General features: G+C 42.5%; 1 protein-coding gene across 3 annotated transcripts in view; it reads left to right on the plus strand.

The window, feature by feature from the left end:
- Positions 1–15,422, plus strand: part of SLC25A26 (solute carrier family 25 member 26) — a 156,511-nt gene that overhangs the window by 130,731 nt on the left and 10,358 nt on the right. For all 3 annotated transcript variants that reach the window (XM_020978987.2, XM_020978986.2, XM_020978985.2), the window contains 2 exons: positions 8,940–9,009; positions 15,192–15,256. In XM_020978987.2, coding sequence (XP_020834646.1) covers positions 8,940–9,009; positions 15,192–15,256 — 135 coding nt within the window. The remainder of the gene's footprint in view (positions 1–8,939; positions 9,010–15,191; positions 15,257–15,422) is intronic.

Raw genomic sequence — 15,422 nt, forward strand, 5'->3', positions numbered from 1 at the left:
CAATTACATTTGAAAGCTGCCATCCACCCTTTCCATTCTTACTGAATTTTGCTCCCAGCCCACATCTCCCTGGTCTTTGCCTCTCTCCTCCACTTGTTTTCACATTTGGAAGTCAGTTTATGGATATGTTTTGAAATGGATGATTATCTTTAGATAATCATACTTCTGAAACCATCCTGAGCTTTTCCACAGGACATTTTTAAATTCCTTTTTCTACTTTCTTGTCTTGAATTATTTAAATGACATAAGTAATATTTTCCACTTCCCATGGGCAGTTATTCCTCCATCTGTCCAGCTGCAGTCAGTGTTCTTTTTATCCCGAAAGACCAGTGAATGTTCTCCTTCATGGCTATTCACAGTTTGTGTGCTGACAGTTAGCTCTCTTGATTTTACCTGTGTTGACCCAAATTCAATCACTGGAGGAAAAGCACATATCTCTTTGGGTTTGAGGCACATATTGCCATTCTATTGTTTCATTATACATAGCATCAATCTTATTTAAAAAAAATGTGTTTACTATACTTTATGAAAATGATATTTACTGTTTAAATATCTGTAAGGAAGAGGGGAAGGGAAAGGAAGTATCTATCCTCTGTTCTACCAACTGCCCCAATCAGAATATAGAATATGTTAGTGCTAATGGCTCAGTGGATATAGTGCCATGAATTGGAGTCAGGAAAACCTGAGTTCAAATCTTTTCTCAGACACTTAACAAACTGTGTGACCCTGAACAAGGCACTTCACCTCTGTTTGCCTCAGTTTTCTCATCTGTAAAATAAGGCTAATTTTTTATTACAACAGCTTCCCAAGGTGGTTGTGAGGATCAGATGAGATATTTATAAAGCATTCTGCAAACCTGAAAGTGCTATGTAAATGCTAGCCATTACTGAACATTGAAATGACTTTGGCCCCTTGGATATATATTTTTTTTAATTTCTAGTAGAAATTAAAAGCTTTGTGTGGGTAACAAAGTGATTACAGTAATTGTTTTTCTTTTTTAAAATAGATTGATGACTTTTGGTTTTTAACATCACATAATTACCAAATGCACCCCTTCCCTTTCCTCACAAGCTGTTCCTTATTTAAAAAAAAAAAAGACTGGGGGGGGGGGGAAAGCAATTCAGCAAAGCCAACCAGCATGTCCCTAGTAGCTGACAGCATAGCATACACACCATCGTAAACCCATCGTCTCCCACCTATCCAGTGAAAGGAGGGAGGTGTCTTTTCTCATTTCTTTTCTGAGTCAGAGCTTTGGTCATTATGATTATACAGAATTCTCTTTCATTTTTATTGGCATTATTGTTTACATTATTGTTGTTGCTATGTATATTGTTTGGCTGTGCTCTGGTTCTCCTTACTTCAGTATGAATCAGTTCATATACGTCTTCCATATTTCTCTGAATTCTTCATTTTCTTTGTTTCTTTAAGGCACAGTAACATCCCTTTGTGCTCACGTTCTACACTTCATTTAGCTGCTCCCTGTATGACAAGCACATATTTTGTTCTAGTTATCTTCTACCACAAAAAGTGATGCTGTGAGTATTTTAGTATCAAAAAGGGCTTTTCCTTCTTTCTTTAACCTCCTTGGTATATGTGTCTTGCTGTGGTATCTCTGATTTAAAGAGGGCAGTCATTTTGTTTGTTTAGCCTCATGCCAAATTGCTTTCCATGGTGGCTGGACCAATTCATAACTCCACAAGCAGCCTGTAAACCCACAGCTCTTCCAGCATGGACTTTTTCTTATCTTTTCCAGTCTGTAAAGTATGAAGTGAAACCTCAGAATTCTCTTGATTTACATTTCTCTTATTAGTGAGTTGGAGCAATCTTTTACATGTTAATACTATATGTAGAGGCTATTCAGTTTATAAATAAACTCCTAATATAAGCATTAGTTTAGGTAAATTCAAATCTTCTTTCTGTGTAATATTGTCTTGAAACAGGAAGGTGCTACTATCATTGTGACCATGAGCAAAGCCTCTGACCCCTGTGAACTTTACACAGTTCTCTATGATTCATCTAGTAAGTTATGGAGAGATTCCAGCCTTCAGCAGTGGAGGGAATTCCCTGATTGGTGACATCACAGATGTTTGACATATACGTGTATTTTCTTTTAAAGCACCAATGGAATTAATTTTTAGCTTATCCGATTAGTTGAATTCATTTTCTATATATATATGTGTATGTGTGTGTGTGTATACATATATATGTGTGTGTGTGTGTGTGTGTGTGTATAAAATAAATAAAGGGGGGTGTGTGTGTAAGAAAGAGGGGCAGCTTGGTATAGTGAATAGAGAAGTGGCCATAGGGACAAGAAGGCCTGGGTTCAAGTCCTCCTTCTGAAACATACAGTGTAATTTTACATAAATCACTTACCCTTTCCATGTCCTGCACAGCTGTGGTGGTGGTGATGGTGGTGAGAATGACTAGCATTTATTAGCACTTTAAGATTTCCTTATCACAGTAATCCCAGGAGGTTGGAGAAGTAATTATCCCCATTTTACCAGTGAGGAAGCTAAGGCTGAGGGAGGTTTCATGACTTGCCCAGGATCCCATGGCTAGGAAGCATCTAAGGCACGATCTGAACTCAGGTTCTCTGACCTTCATGCTGTCTAGCTGCCTCTGAGATCATAGCTGTAGAACAATTTCAGATCTAGATCCAGATCTGATCTAGAACTGAGTTCAGATCCAGTTAGAAGGGACCTCAGAGCCCAGTTAGCCCAGCCTACATCAGAACAGGAATTCTCTGGCCAACATATCTGGCAGGAGATTATCTAACCTGTACTTGAAGCCCCTCAATTAGGAAGAACCAGGACGTCCTGCAGCCCTCGAGAGCAGTTTAGTTAGAAAAGTTAATGTTCCATTAATGTGAATAGTGCCTCTGTACACCTTGCGCCTTCGCTTCTAGTCTGGTTTTGGCCACTAGAAAAATAAAACAAAATAAAGCCATTAACCGGCTGGCTGGAGAGCATGCAGAGTGGTAGGGATCAGGACAGTGAGCAGCAGCCTTGAGGCCTTGCCGTCCGCGGAGCAGCTGAGCAAGCTCGGAATGGTTAGTCTAAAGAAGAGAACACTGCAAGGGCCCATTTACCTTTCTTAGCAATAATCATAATCCGAGCTCCCATTTGTCTCGTGCTTTTCGATGTGCAAAGAGCTTCACATAGTTTATGTCACTGGATCCAGCTGTCTGCAGAGATTGAAAGGGCTGGCAAAGGGAGAAAGGATTAGACTTACCGTTTGGAACTCAAGAACAGAAATGCAGATTTTGACTGAATGTGAGGAGAAACGTTCTAACCATTTGAGTTGTTCAGAAGGAGCATGGGCTGTCTTGGGAGGTATTGGGTCACCCTGACAAGAGACTTGTTCGGGATGTGAGATTGATTTTCTGTTCACGTATCCCTATTGAATTTCATCTTATTAGGTTCAGCTCAGTGAACTTGTCAAGGTCTTTTTGGATGCTAATAGGCAAAATTTCTGTTGAGGTGTGGGATGAACTGAATAGCCTCAGGTCCTTCCAGCTCTGAGATCTAAACTCAGATCCCTCTCCCACGTGACTGTCTTTTACACATGTACTTGAAGATAGTTTTCACGTCCACCTTTCTCCAGGTCAGGCATCTCCTGGTGCTTCTACAGTCTGGTTTCCAGTCTCCCCCGCATCATGCAGGTTGTCCTCCTCTGCACACACCCCAGCTTGTAGACATCTTTCCTCCAAGGTGGCTCTCAGGACTGAGCCTGGTGCCAGAAATGGGCCTGACTGAGGGAGGGTATAGTGTGCTACCGTGCCTTCACTCTGGATCCTCTTCTCCTAATGAACCTTTTACGTAACATCTTTCTTTGATGCCCACCCTATCAGACCATGAGGCCTGAAGCTCACAGTGAACTGAGGCCGGTGAGAAAAGGGGTAGGTGGAGCTCTATCGGAAGAAAGGAGAGAACCCAAGAAGGAGCCGCAGCTTGGCTGGGGGCAGAAGGGATGGTCACAAGTGGTGACAGAGAGAAGGCTGAGCTGCTTTTGCCTCTGTTTTCTCTGCCAAGGACAATGACCTTGGCCTTGGAAATGGCAGGACAAAACTGGGTGATGAGGAGTTGCTACCCAAGATAAGTAGGGAGATAGGAAAAACATACTAATGACCTGTGGTAGGTTTAGGTCCCCTCCTCCAAATGAACCATGTCCTCCCATAGAGAGCAGTCTGGTCACTCGTAGAGGTTGGGGTCCAAAGTCATGGCCAGGGCTCAAACTCAGGTCCCCTGACCCCAAATCTGATGCTTTCTCTTCCTCATGTTGCCTCACCACAAAGGTTAAGAGAAATCTAATATTATCCATTTAATGAATCACACAAGTCTATGTGTTGTTGTTTGTCCTTCATTCTCGAGAAGGACCAGTGACATCAGGGGGGTGATGACTTGCAAGTGAATTGGATTTAAGTGAGGCAGAGCTGTGCAAAGTCACCAGCCTCACTCTCTCTCCAGAGTCATCAGAGTCTAGTGGCAAGAAATAGGCCAAGATAACTGGCAGTGGCCCCAAGTGCAGTGGGAGACCTTGGCCTTCTTCGTGTGTGCTGTATTTAAAAAGACAACCATACAAATGTCATTGCTTAAAGCTTCAGGTGCCTCAGTGACACTAGATAACTGAAATTCTTCCTTTATACCTGGATGCTCTTTTTGTTCCTTCAGACTAGACTTCTTGAGCCTGTGAATCTTGGGAAGTGGTATGGCGGCTCTACTCTTCATTGAAAGCGTCTTTTAGGAATGGGTTTCAGAGAGGTACATTGAGGGACCCAGTGGCTCGCTTGTAAACGCTGAGGCCATCGACCCTGAGTGGTTTGCCACGTTGGAGCCAGACCTGTAGCAGCCCTCCCCATGATCATGGCCCCAGGAAACATTTTCTTAGTAGCAAAGCTCTAGGGAATAAGTATTAGTCCCACCTTTGCTGTCCCTTTTTCTGTATGAGGATTTTTCATTCTTTAAGGTTTATTTTATTGCTCTAGCCACTAAGACCCATGTTTTTTTAAAAGGCTCGTGGTTTACTTTTCTCTTTAATGTGTCCTTGTAAGTGAATATTAATTCCAATGAATGAAAAAAGCCATGCACCCGTTTTTGTCCAGCTGCCTTAGAAGAGGCTTGTTGTGTTCTCCCTTTGGCGTGAATTGAATAAAAAGCTTTGTGCTGACTTCGCGTAAATTATTCATGAAGAGCATCTTAAGATTTTTGCAGAGGATGAATGCCCTGTGTTGAAGAGAAGTAAAATAGTTTCCTTGTCTGAACGATGGCAGTTTCCCCTGAATACTAAAAATCTACTGTGTAATGATTTTTAAAAATTAGACTCAGCAAACATTTATTGTATACCTGATATGTATAAGGAAGGCATTATGCTAGACACTGGGAGACAAAAATAAGACATTATTCCCCACTACGTACCCTTTCTCTAATCAGTTTAGGCTCTGTATTCCCCCTACCAAAACCATACTTATTTCCTGCCTCCGTGTGTTTTGTCCATGTCAGTCTCCTCACTGGAACTTTGTTCTCCCCTTTCCTTTTAATTAGGCTCTGATTGCCTACAAAGTGCAGTCCAATAGAAATTCCTTAGCCTGCTATTCAAGAGCTCTACACACACACAGTGTATTCAATCAAAGCTCCTGTCGCCCCTCAGTGTAGCATCTTAGAGCTGAAAGGAACTTCCCAGGTCTTGAATCTTCTTGTGGACACCCCACAACATCCTTTGAAGTGCTCATCTAGCTTCCATCTCCCCAGAGCTAGAGACCACACTTGCTGTGTTCTGACCAAGGCCAAGCAGGGCAGGATCATTCCCTCCCTCACCCTGGGCCCTCCTAAGGTGACATGACTGCTTTTAGCTGCTGTATCCCTGCTGACTCACTGAAGCTGAGGGGTTTTTAACATGAGCTACTTTCTAGCCATATCATCTATATTCTGTACTTGTATAGTTGATCTTTTTTGACTCACCTGCAGGACTTGACAAATATTACTATTCAATTTTATCTTGTTCGTGTTGGCCCATTGTTCTGGCCTGTTAGAGTCTTTTGGGATCCCCGTTCTGTCATCTAATAAATTCGTTATCCCTCCCAACTCTATGTAATCTGGAAATACAATAAGCCAGCCATCTCTGAGGGCATCTGTTTATCTAGCACCGTAAGCTCTGAAGGTATTTATGAGCTATGTCATCGATAGAAATGCTGAACAGAATGAGATCAAGTACAGGCCTCACCCTGCCCACTAGGAACTGCCATCCAGGTTGCCATTATTCTGTTAATTACAAGTCTTTGAATTAGGCCAGTTAGTTTAATTCACTATTTGCCAATCACCTCTGTTCAAGGTACTACACTAGGTACTGGCAGCTGAGATATGTGAAGTCACAACTCCCTGCCCATAAGAGCTTAAGCTCTACTAGAGGGTACTTTTGCATAAGTGAAGTACAGGGTAGTTTCTGGTGGGGCAGAGGAGAACTACAGAATGTTCTGGGGATATTTACGGAGTAAGAGAGGAGAGCAGAGGAAGCTTCCTGGCACTTGAGCTAAGCCTGGAAGAAAGAGAAGAGTCCCAGTAGGTAGACCTGGAGAAGGGGCTAATTTCTAAAATAAGAGGCAGTCTCTGCAGCTATTCACTGAAGGAGATAGCCCGTAAGACACGCGGTCCAACATGTGCTGGAGCAACGCGTGTGACTGTTTGGAACAGTAGAGAAAGGGGAAGGCAAGTAAATTGGCACCACATTATTGAGGGCCTCAAAGCCCGAGAGGTTCTCTAGGCTAGATGGGCATCCCTGCAAGTTCGGTTTGTTGAGGGTAGGTCTTCTTGTCTCCAGACTGGAAGGGCAGGGGCTGCTCACCGGCCCAGTCCCCCTCACATTGGCCTGGGAGCTTTGACTTGTTCCATTTTTGCCACGGACTGGTTTGCCCCTCTTTAGGCAACCTGGTGGTCTCCTCCTCCCAGGGACTCATCATACCTCAGAACTCCTGAGCTCTAGAGATCTACAAGCCTCAGCCTCCCCAGAAGCAGGGACTATAGTCATGAACCACCGTGCCCATCCACTGTAAGGTTTTAAGCAAAAGAATGACATGTCTGACCTGTATGTGAGGAAGGCCACATTGCTCCCTTGCTTAAAATTTTGGGATTTTGATCCTGGCCCTGTGACTGTAAGGCTCATACTCTTTGCACATCAAGGATGTCCCTTAATGAGGCATTAGGAAATATTTGTTTACTTAATAAAAACAGTCATTTGATACTCGTTTAACAAAAACAATTGTCAAATGAAATAAAAGTAAAAGCATATTGACAGTGTTATTTTTTAAATGCTGTGTCCAGGTGGCAAGCTCAGTCATCCAGGCAGCAGACATTTATTTATTAAGTACCTCCGGTGTCCCAGGCATTGTGCTAAGCTGTGGGGATACAAAAATAGAACAAAGACAGCCCCTGCCCTCAGGGAGGGCAGTCTAATGGGAGAGACAACATACAAACGGTAAGACATATGCAGAATAAATTGGAGATATAATCAACAAAGGGAAGGCACTAACATTAAGGGAGATTGGGAAAGGCTTCTTGTGGAAGGTAGGATTGTAGCTAAGAGCCAGCAAATGAGATGAGGAGGGAGAGAATTCCAGGCACGAGGGGCAGCTAGTAGAATGTCAGGGGTCTGGAGATGGGGTATCTTGTGCAGGGAGCAGCAGGGAGAGCAGTGTCACTGCATCACAGAGTGTGTGGGAGTCACCAAGGTGTAAGAAGACTGGAGAGATGGGAGGGGCCAGGTGAAGAGGTTACAAGAGCTTTGAATGCCAAACAGATGGCTTTGTGTTTGATCCTGGAGGTGATGGGGAACCACTGGGGTTATTAAATGTGTGGGGCAGGGAGGAAGGGCATAGCGTGAAGGATGACATGGTTAGACTTGTGCTTTGGGGGTTATGTTTGACAGCTGAGTTGAGAATTGGATCAGGGAGAGACCAGGTAAGGAGGCAATGGCATCGATCCACACTTGAGGTGATAAGAGCCTACGCAGAGGTGGTGCTGTGTTGGAGCAGAGAAGGGGGCATAGAGAGACATCATGAAGGCACAAGGGCCAGGATTTGGCAACAGATTGGCTATGGTGGGGTGAGAGTGAGGAGCCCAGGATGACACGTAGGTGGTACCTTGGGTAGTAATAGGAGACATAGGAAGAGATGGGGGTTCTGGAGGAAAGATAGATAATGAATTCAGTTCTGGACATGTTGAATTTAAGATCTATATGAGACATTTGGTTTGATCTGATCTAATTGATTGGTTTGATTTGATCAATTGATCTGATCTTTCTAATAGACAGTTGGAGATGTGTGTCTGGAGGTTAGGAAAGATCTTAGGGCTTGACAAGTAGACCTGAGAATCATCAGTATAGGGAAGATCATTGAATCTATGGGAGCTAATGAGATCACAGCGTGAAATAGTCTAGTGGGAGAAGAGAAGAAGGTTCAGGACAGGGCCCTGGGGAGCGAGGGGGGGGTCACAGAAACGGTTTTGTCATAATTAACAACCTTGTCAACCAGTTGGGTCTGATGAGGAAGGCCTTCAGTGTAATCTAACCAAGGAGAGCCCCAAGAGGCTTTCTTCAATCCCTTGTCTCAGTGCATATGTGGTTTCATTTATATTTTTATTAGGGTGATTTGGACTGTATCTAGAAATATTCTTAAATGTTTCCCTTTCTTGAGGTTAACAAATATATTTTTTAAAATCTAGTTCCTGAAATTGGTTTGTTTCATGTATGGTAGCTCAAGATAGCTTTCTCACTCCTTATTGTTTTAGTAAATGGTTAAGTCCTTGGGAAAATTACTTATGACATCACTGAAGAATGCTACAGAAATAGCTTCTCCCTGAAGTTCCCATCGTCAGAGCTAACCCGCAGGAGGTGGCTCCGATAGAGTGGCCGCCATGATGACTGGTGTTTTCCTTTCTCTTTCAATGCAGGCCCTCTGGTCTCGGAAGCAGGACCATGTGGTCGACTCTTGGCAGTCAGCAGCTTGTGGAGCTTTTGCAGGTGCAAGGGATTACATTGTACTGGGAAGGGCTGAGGAGGGGGAGAAAAATGTGAATTCATAAGATTAACTGTGCAGAAACATTCTTTAGAATTGCCATTCTGTTTAGAAGAAGGCCATTCCAGTGGTTTTTTGAGAGGAGAAATTTCCTGAGGAGAGGGGGGGAGACTGTGGGAAAGGTGTCTGCCTGAAAGACAGCCAATTTGCTTTTGACAGATTTCTGTGGGCTTTTTGGTTTTGGTTTGTGTATATAAGTGTGTAGATTTTTTACCAAATTGGGGGTTGGAAGAGGAAAGGTCTGTCGCTCAGTTATCTAAGAAAATAACTTGTTGAGTCTTTGGTGAGGGCAGACTTCCAGTGAGCACAGAACGGTGCAGCGGTCGGCCTACCTGCCCCAAGCTGTCCTTCAGTGGGTTTAGCAATGTCTGCAATGCAGCAGGCCATGATTCACAGTTCAGGTGACAGCTTGACAGTCATACAGATTAACTGGTATCAGGAGAGCACAGGATCGATCTCTACCGGAAGGCAAAAACCCTTCTCCAGAGGAGAAATGAGCAGCCAGACATCTGGGCCCTGTCTAGGCCTTTGTACCCACACTGAAGAGACAGCAAGGAATCTGTCCTGTGACACTTGCTACTCACTACATCAGGGCACAGAGTCGGAGGGCCGATGGGGTGTGGTTTTAATGAGAATGCAGGTGCTTAAAAGATACAGTATTGTAGTGGGAATTTATTAAGTGATAGATTTGGCCCTAAGTTTTAAATTATGCCATAGAAAGTCAAATTAGAATCAAAGTAGAAATTAAACTGGACTGAAATTTACCACTGTCTCCCTGCAGGGGGAAAAAAAATTATAAACTGCCAGTGAGGTTAGAAAAACCAGTGATCTGTTATGCATGCAGACTTAGCCTGTCCACCTTATTTGTTCTGATGTGTCTGTTGGGATGTTGTTTGGGGAGAGAATCACTTGTATTTGTCTCATGGAATTGATAACTAAGGTACCCGAAGGCTTTTTTTGCCTCAAGGTTAGAATCCAGTCTAGCTTGGTTCTAAGGGATAATTGTTTCCACATGACACATAGTTGCTGTGCTAGATGAGTTGGTGGTCTTGGTTCAGTTCCCAAGGATCAGGCATCTCTGTCCTCCAAACCACTAACAGAATTCCAGTCTTTGTTGGCAGCCTCCTCATAAGCTCCAGGGACAAAGTTGAAACTCAAGCATCTTTATCCTTTAGGTTCCTCCTGAGAACCAGAGCTCCACTGAGAAGCATCCACCTGTGGGTGGGAGGCTTAAACAGGAAGGTCTCTGCAATCTCCTTGGAAGTTAAAGGCAATCAGTATCTACCCTGAACAAAACCTGCATTTAAAAAAGTACCTTTTATGGCTATTGCAGTATGATTGTTATGACAAAGGAATAATTAACCATTGAGGTCTAGACACATTTTCTACATATATTTCATGTCATTACATTGCCTTAAAAACAGAATAATTTTGTACATTAGAGTCCATGTGGTGGAGTGAATAGAGCCCTGGCTTAAAGTTTGGAAGACCTGGGCTCAAGGTCTGCCTCTGACAGATCCTGGCAGTATGACCCTGGGCAAGTCACTCATCCTTTCAGTGTCCTCAGGAAACCATCTTAACACTCTCAGTTGAAGAGAAGATTTTGACCTGTATTTGTGGTAGGGGTTTCCTTGCCCAGAGTTGCCTGAACCAATGATACCACAGGTTCGCATATTAACTATTTTCCCTTACATTTGTTGGCCTATATGTGGATTTTAACAAATCTCCAAATAATATTTTTCTGTTTCACAGCTGAAGAGAACTAACTTTATGACCTTAGAGAAGTCATTCTCTCTGAGTTTCCACTTCCTCATCAATAAAAGGAAAGTAGATTTAGAAGGTCTTCTCTGGCTTGTGAGCCTTTGGGCCTGTGACCAGCTGGATCATTGGCTCAGGGCCCTGCAGATTCCTTAAACTCTATGTAGATGTTAGATACCAAAGAAGAAATAACATGAAATGAGTGCCCTTCTTGGCCAGCCCATCTGTTGGGGTAAAAGTCAAACAGTACAATTTGGAGAGAAGTCTTGCTCTAGTGAGATACAGAATGATCTTCTGGCACCAGGTTATCATTTTGAAGCTCACTTTAATCTGAAAATGTTCCATATTATGAACAACAGTTGCTATTCTAGAAAGGTTTGTCATAGCACTGTGTGAATTACTAAGGCTAGAGAAGTGAACAATGAGTCGCCATCTTTGGAGAGCCCCTTTTAGGTCTGACATGTTTATACACTCTGCCCTCAGCCACTACCCATAAATGGTCATAAAGACAGTGGTGAAACCTGCCTTTGGATCAGAATTCAGACTTTTCCTGTCTATGTGTGTGCGTCCAAATTTAAATTGGCTTAAATCATTGCAGATGAACTGTTCTCTCCACTGCTCAATACACCCTTTCTTCCCCATGCTTACGATATGAGATGCTTGACCCACAGATCTAAAAGTGTCTTTTGACATTTAGAGCCATTGAAGGTAGAGTATTATCCTCTGAGACTGACCCACAAAACAAATAAGATATAACAGGCCTCTTCGTTTATGGCTTTGCTACTGGGGTGAGGAACCTGGGGCTTTAAGGCCACATTTCCCCACTCTTGTGCTGAACTTTTGCCCTTCTCAAGTTTTTGCCCTAACCCGCTATGGATAATACCAGCTTAGAACAGAGGAGTGAGCCCTAAGGCTTTGGACTTTGAAATTCTAGAAGCAGGTGGAATAGCCAACTTGCTGGAATAAACAAACAACAATTTAAATAGAAAATACTTCAGGCCCGAACACCTGTTAAATGTCTGTGCAAAGAAAATGAATGAAGATGCCGTTCATTCTTTCATTATTTATTTGTTTGTTTGTTTTTAATGTTCTTTTCTTTTTAAATTTTGAGTTCCAAATTCTCTCTTTGTTCTTTAAAACTGGTAACAAGTGGAGAGAGCTGAAAGCAAGGGCCCTACTTAAGAAAAAAATGGAAACAAATCTCTCTAGGGTTGGGATTTCTCCACTGCTTTAAAAAATTGTTATATGGACAGGAAATCCCAAGTTTGGGAGAGGAGGGAGGCATGCTGCTTTCTGTAGGGCAGTACTTCTCAAACTTTTTGATCTAAGGACCACTTTACACACTTAAAGATTATTAAGGACTCCAGAAAGCTTTCGTTTATGTGAGTTATATCTATTAGTATTTACCATGTTCAAAATTAAAATATCTTAGTCTTATTATGAAAAACGTTTTAACCTTGCAGACTCTCTGAAAGGGTCAGAGGAACCCCCTTGCTCCCCATCCTGGGCTGCTCAGGACACATGTAGACACTTGTTGGTGTGTGGAGCAATAAAGTGTCTGTGCTTGTGTGACAACTAAGAGAATGAATGGGGGACAAAGTTGTATGTTAACATCTCACTTCTCCAAACTTAGCCTTTTTAAGTAACTTTCTTAACGTTAAATTTGGCTGTAGTAAGAGAATGTAGAAAACATGTTTTCTGTATGATTTGAAAATTCTAGTGAGATTTATAATTTCTATACCAAGTCATTAAGAATTCCTTGTTTAAAATGGTAACCAAAATGTTAACATGTAGCCTTTCCTTTTGATATAGTGAATTTAATTAATAGATTGTAGATGGTTATAACTAATACTTAACCTACAAAACTGTTGAGGTTTAGGGGTGCTGGGACCCCAAAATCACATGGTCCTGCCCCAAAGAATTCGACCCAAGCCTTCTTTCAGCCAAAGACAAGGTTTATTAGAACATTTGTCATATTGGGCAGACTCTTAAGGAGTCTGCACATTAGTGAGTTATTGGCTAGATTGTAAGAATCTGAGCAGTGGCTAAGATTAGAAGAATCTGAGCATTTTAATGGAGACAAGACGTATCTCATTTACAGAAAGACTATAGGAGGGATCTAAGAGTGGCCAAGTAGTCTATGAGGAGATAGGAGTCCAGGGGACCTGGACCCTGTGGCCAAGGGAGAATAGATCCTAGATAGGATTAAGGGTGGGAAATGGCCTGGGGCCATAGGGAGGATAGGACAGCCGAAGGCTAGGCTAGGTTATGGGTAACAGAGAATTGAGAGATTGCCTGTAGCCACAATGAAGGAGATAGCCTCAGAGATCTGGCCTTGGGAGAAAGTTGAGGGTTTTTCCTTTCTGGGGTCCAGACCCCAGCCCCATCAGAACTTCTGCAAAAATCCTATGTAGAAGCTTCATCAGGGTTTGGATGTATTCCTTGAGTTCTCAGAGGGTAGTGACTTCACCAAGCTAGAAGGACATCAGGTGGGAGCCCAGCGGTGGTGTCATCCAGGCAAGCATTTGTTGTTCAGTCATTTTTTCAGTTGTGTCTGATTCTTTATGACCTTTATGACCTACGTCTGATTCTTTTCTTGCCAAAAAAATTGGAGAGGTTTGCCATTTCCTTCTCCAGCGCATTTTACAGGTGAGGAAACTGAGGCAAACAGGGTGTAGTAACTTGCCCAGAGTCACACAACTGGTGAGTGTCTGAGGTCAGATTTAAACTCAAGAAGATGAGTCTTCCTGACTTTAGCCATTGCACCACCTAGCTGCCCTTCCAGTCAAGCATATTGAAAGCTAATCACCATAAGAAGTTGAGATTATTTTGTCTTTAATGATGGGAGGAGAGAGACAGGCAGAGATTGATTATGAATACACACACACACACACACACACACACACACACACACACACGTTGCCTTGCATGCCTGTGTGGGCCCCTGCTGCTGCCACTCTGGTGTAATGGAGGAGTGGACATCAGAAGATGATACAAATTATGCAGTGTTTCTACCATGTAAAGCCCTTCACATGAAGTCTTTGGTTACAACAGATGCCACACACCATTGTAGGAAATGAAGAACATCTGAATTGACCATTCTTTCTCTAAATGAAACCAGGAGACTTAAGATGGTGCAGCTAAAGGAGAGGATGGCACTCATTCCTGAAATGGTGACTAGTGAATTTATCAGATGCCCCAAGGTAGTGAGAAACCTCCTTTCACAAGATGCCTGGTTGTCTTGCCTCACAGAGAGAACATGAATATAATCATAGCTCATGTACCACCATGTGTTGTAGAAGAGGAGAAAAATGACAATTCATCAAAGAACTTCCCAGCATAACAGGATCGTAGAGATTTAGTTCTGGAAGGGCCTTTAGAGGCCATCTGAGTCCAGTCCTCTCATTTTAATAGCGAGGAAAACTAAGGTCATAAGGTAACATGCCAGACCCTTGGACTTCAGGAGCGGTGCTCTTTCCTCTGGACTACGTGCCTCAGCATCAGATCTTCCAAAGGATATCAGTGCATAGCACAGTACTTGGCGATTTCTGTGTAAAAGTAGGTACAGAAGATGTCCAAAAGTACACCATAAAATATAGTTGAAGATAAAGAAATGGAAGCCAGAAGTCTCTAGACTACTTAGAAGCATCACACCTAGATGTCATGATGAATTGAAAGGCACAGAATATAGTAACTTCCAAAATAACATCATTAAAAATAAAATTTATAATAGTTTTACTGTTAATAATAGCTGATATTATATTGCATTTTGGTTTGCAAAGTACTTTACAGGTCTTATCTCATTCAATCCTCAAAAACCCTCTAAGCTAGGCACTTAATTTAGCACCAATTTACAGATGAGGAAAGTGAGGCTCACGGAGGGTGCTTTGCCTAGTGTTCCATAGCTAGCTAGGAAATAAATGTCTGAGATGAAATTCAAGCCCATGTTGACAAATAAGAAATTGCTATTTCCAGAAAGCCGTCCTAACACATCCATATGGTATCTTATAGTTTTTCAGATACTTCCTTACACATTACTTTGGAGCCCCACAATAGCCTAGTAAGCAGCCCAAGTATCCTCATCTTACGGAAGAGAAAACTGGGGCCAGAGAGGCCCTGGTTTGCCCAAGTCACCTGGTGGAGTCTTGGAAATGGACTGCCGAAACCCATCTTCTAACTTTGGTCCATTTCTCTGTCCAGTACTCTGTCACTGTTTACGTATAATCAAGATCCCTGACAGGAGCCTAGATAATCCAATTATTTTGGCTGGAAAAAAAAGAAAAATTTAAAAAATGAAAAAATATGTATTTTGGATGAGTTGGGGGATAGAGGAGGGGATTGTAATCAGTAAACCGTATGTCCCTTTCAGGTGGATTTGCAGCAGTAGTCACCACACCTCTGGACGTGGCCAAGACAAGAATTATGTTGGCAAAGGTAAGAAGAATGTAATTTTGAAATGATACCTGCACAGACTTTTAGTGTGAGAACTTTTATGATGACAGTATTAATGATAATGAACAAGATAAACCTGCTATAATAGTGATTATCAATGACTAATTCTGGCTGGAAGCAGGAGGCAGGGCATTGGAGTACTGATATA

Source organism: Phascolarctos cinereus, unplaced genomic scaffold (genome assembly GCF_003287225.1).
Source record: "Phascolarctos cinereus isolate Bilbo 61053 unplaced genomic scaffold, phaCin_HiC Scaffold_4;HRSCAF=312, whole genome shotgun sequence".
NCBI lineage: Eukaryota > Metazoa > Chordata > Mammalia > Diprotodontia > Phascolarctidae > Phascolarctos > Phascolarctos cinereus.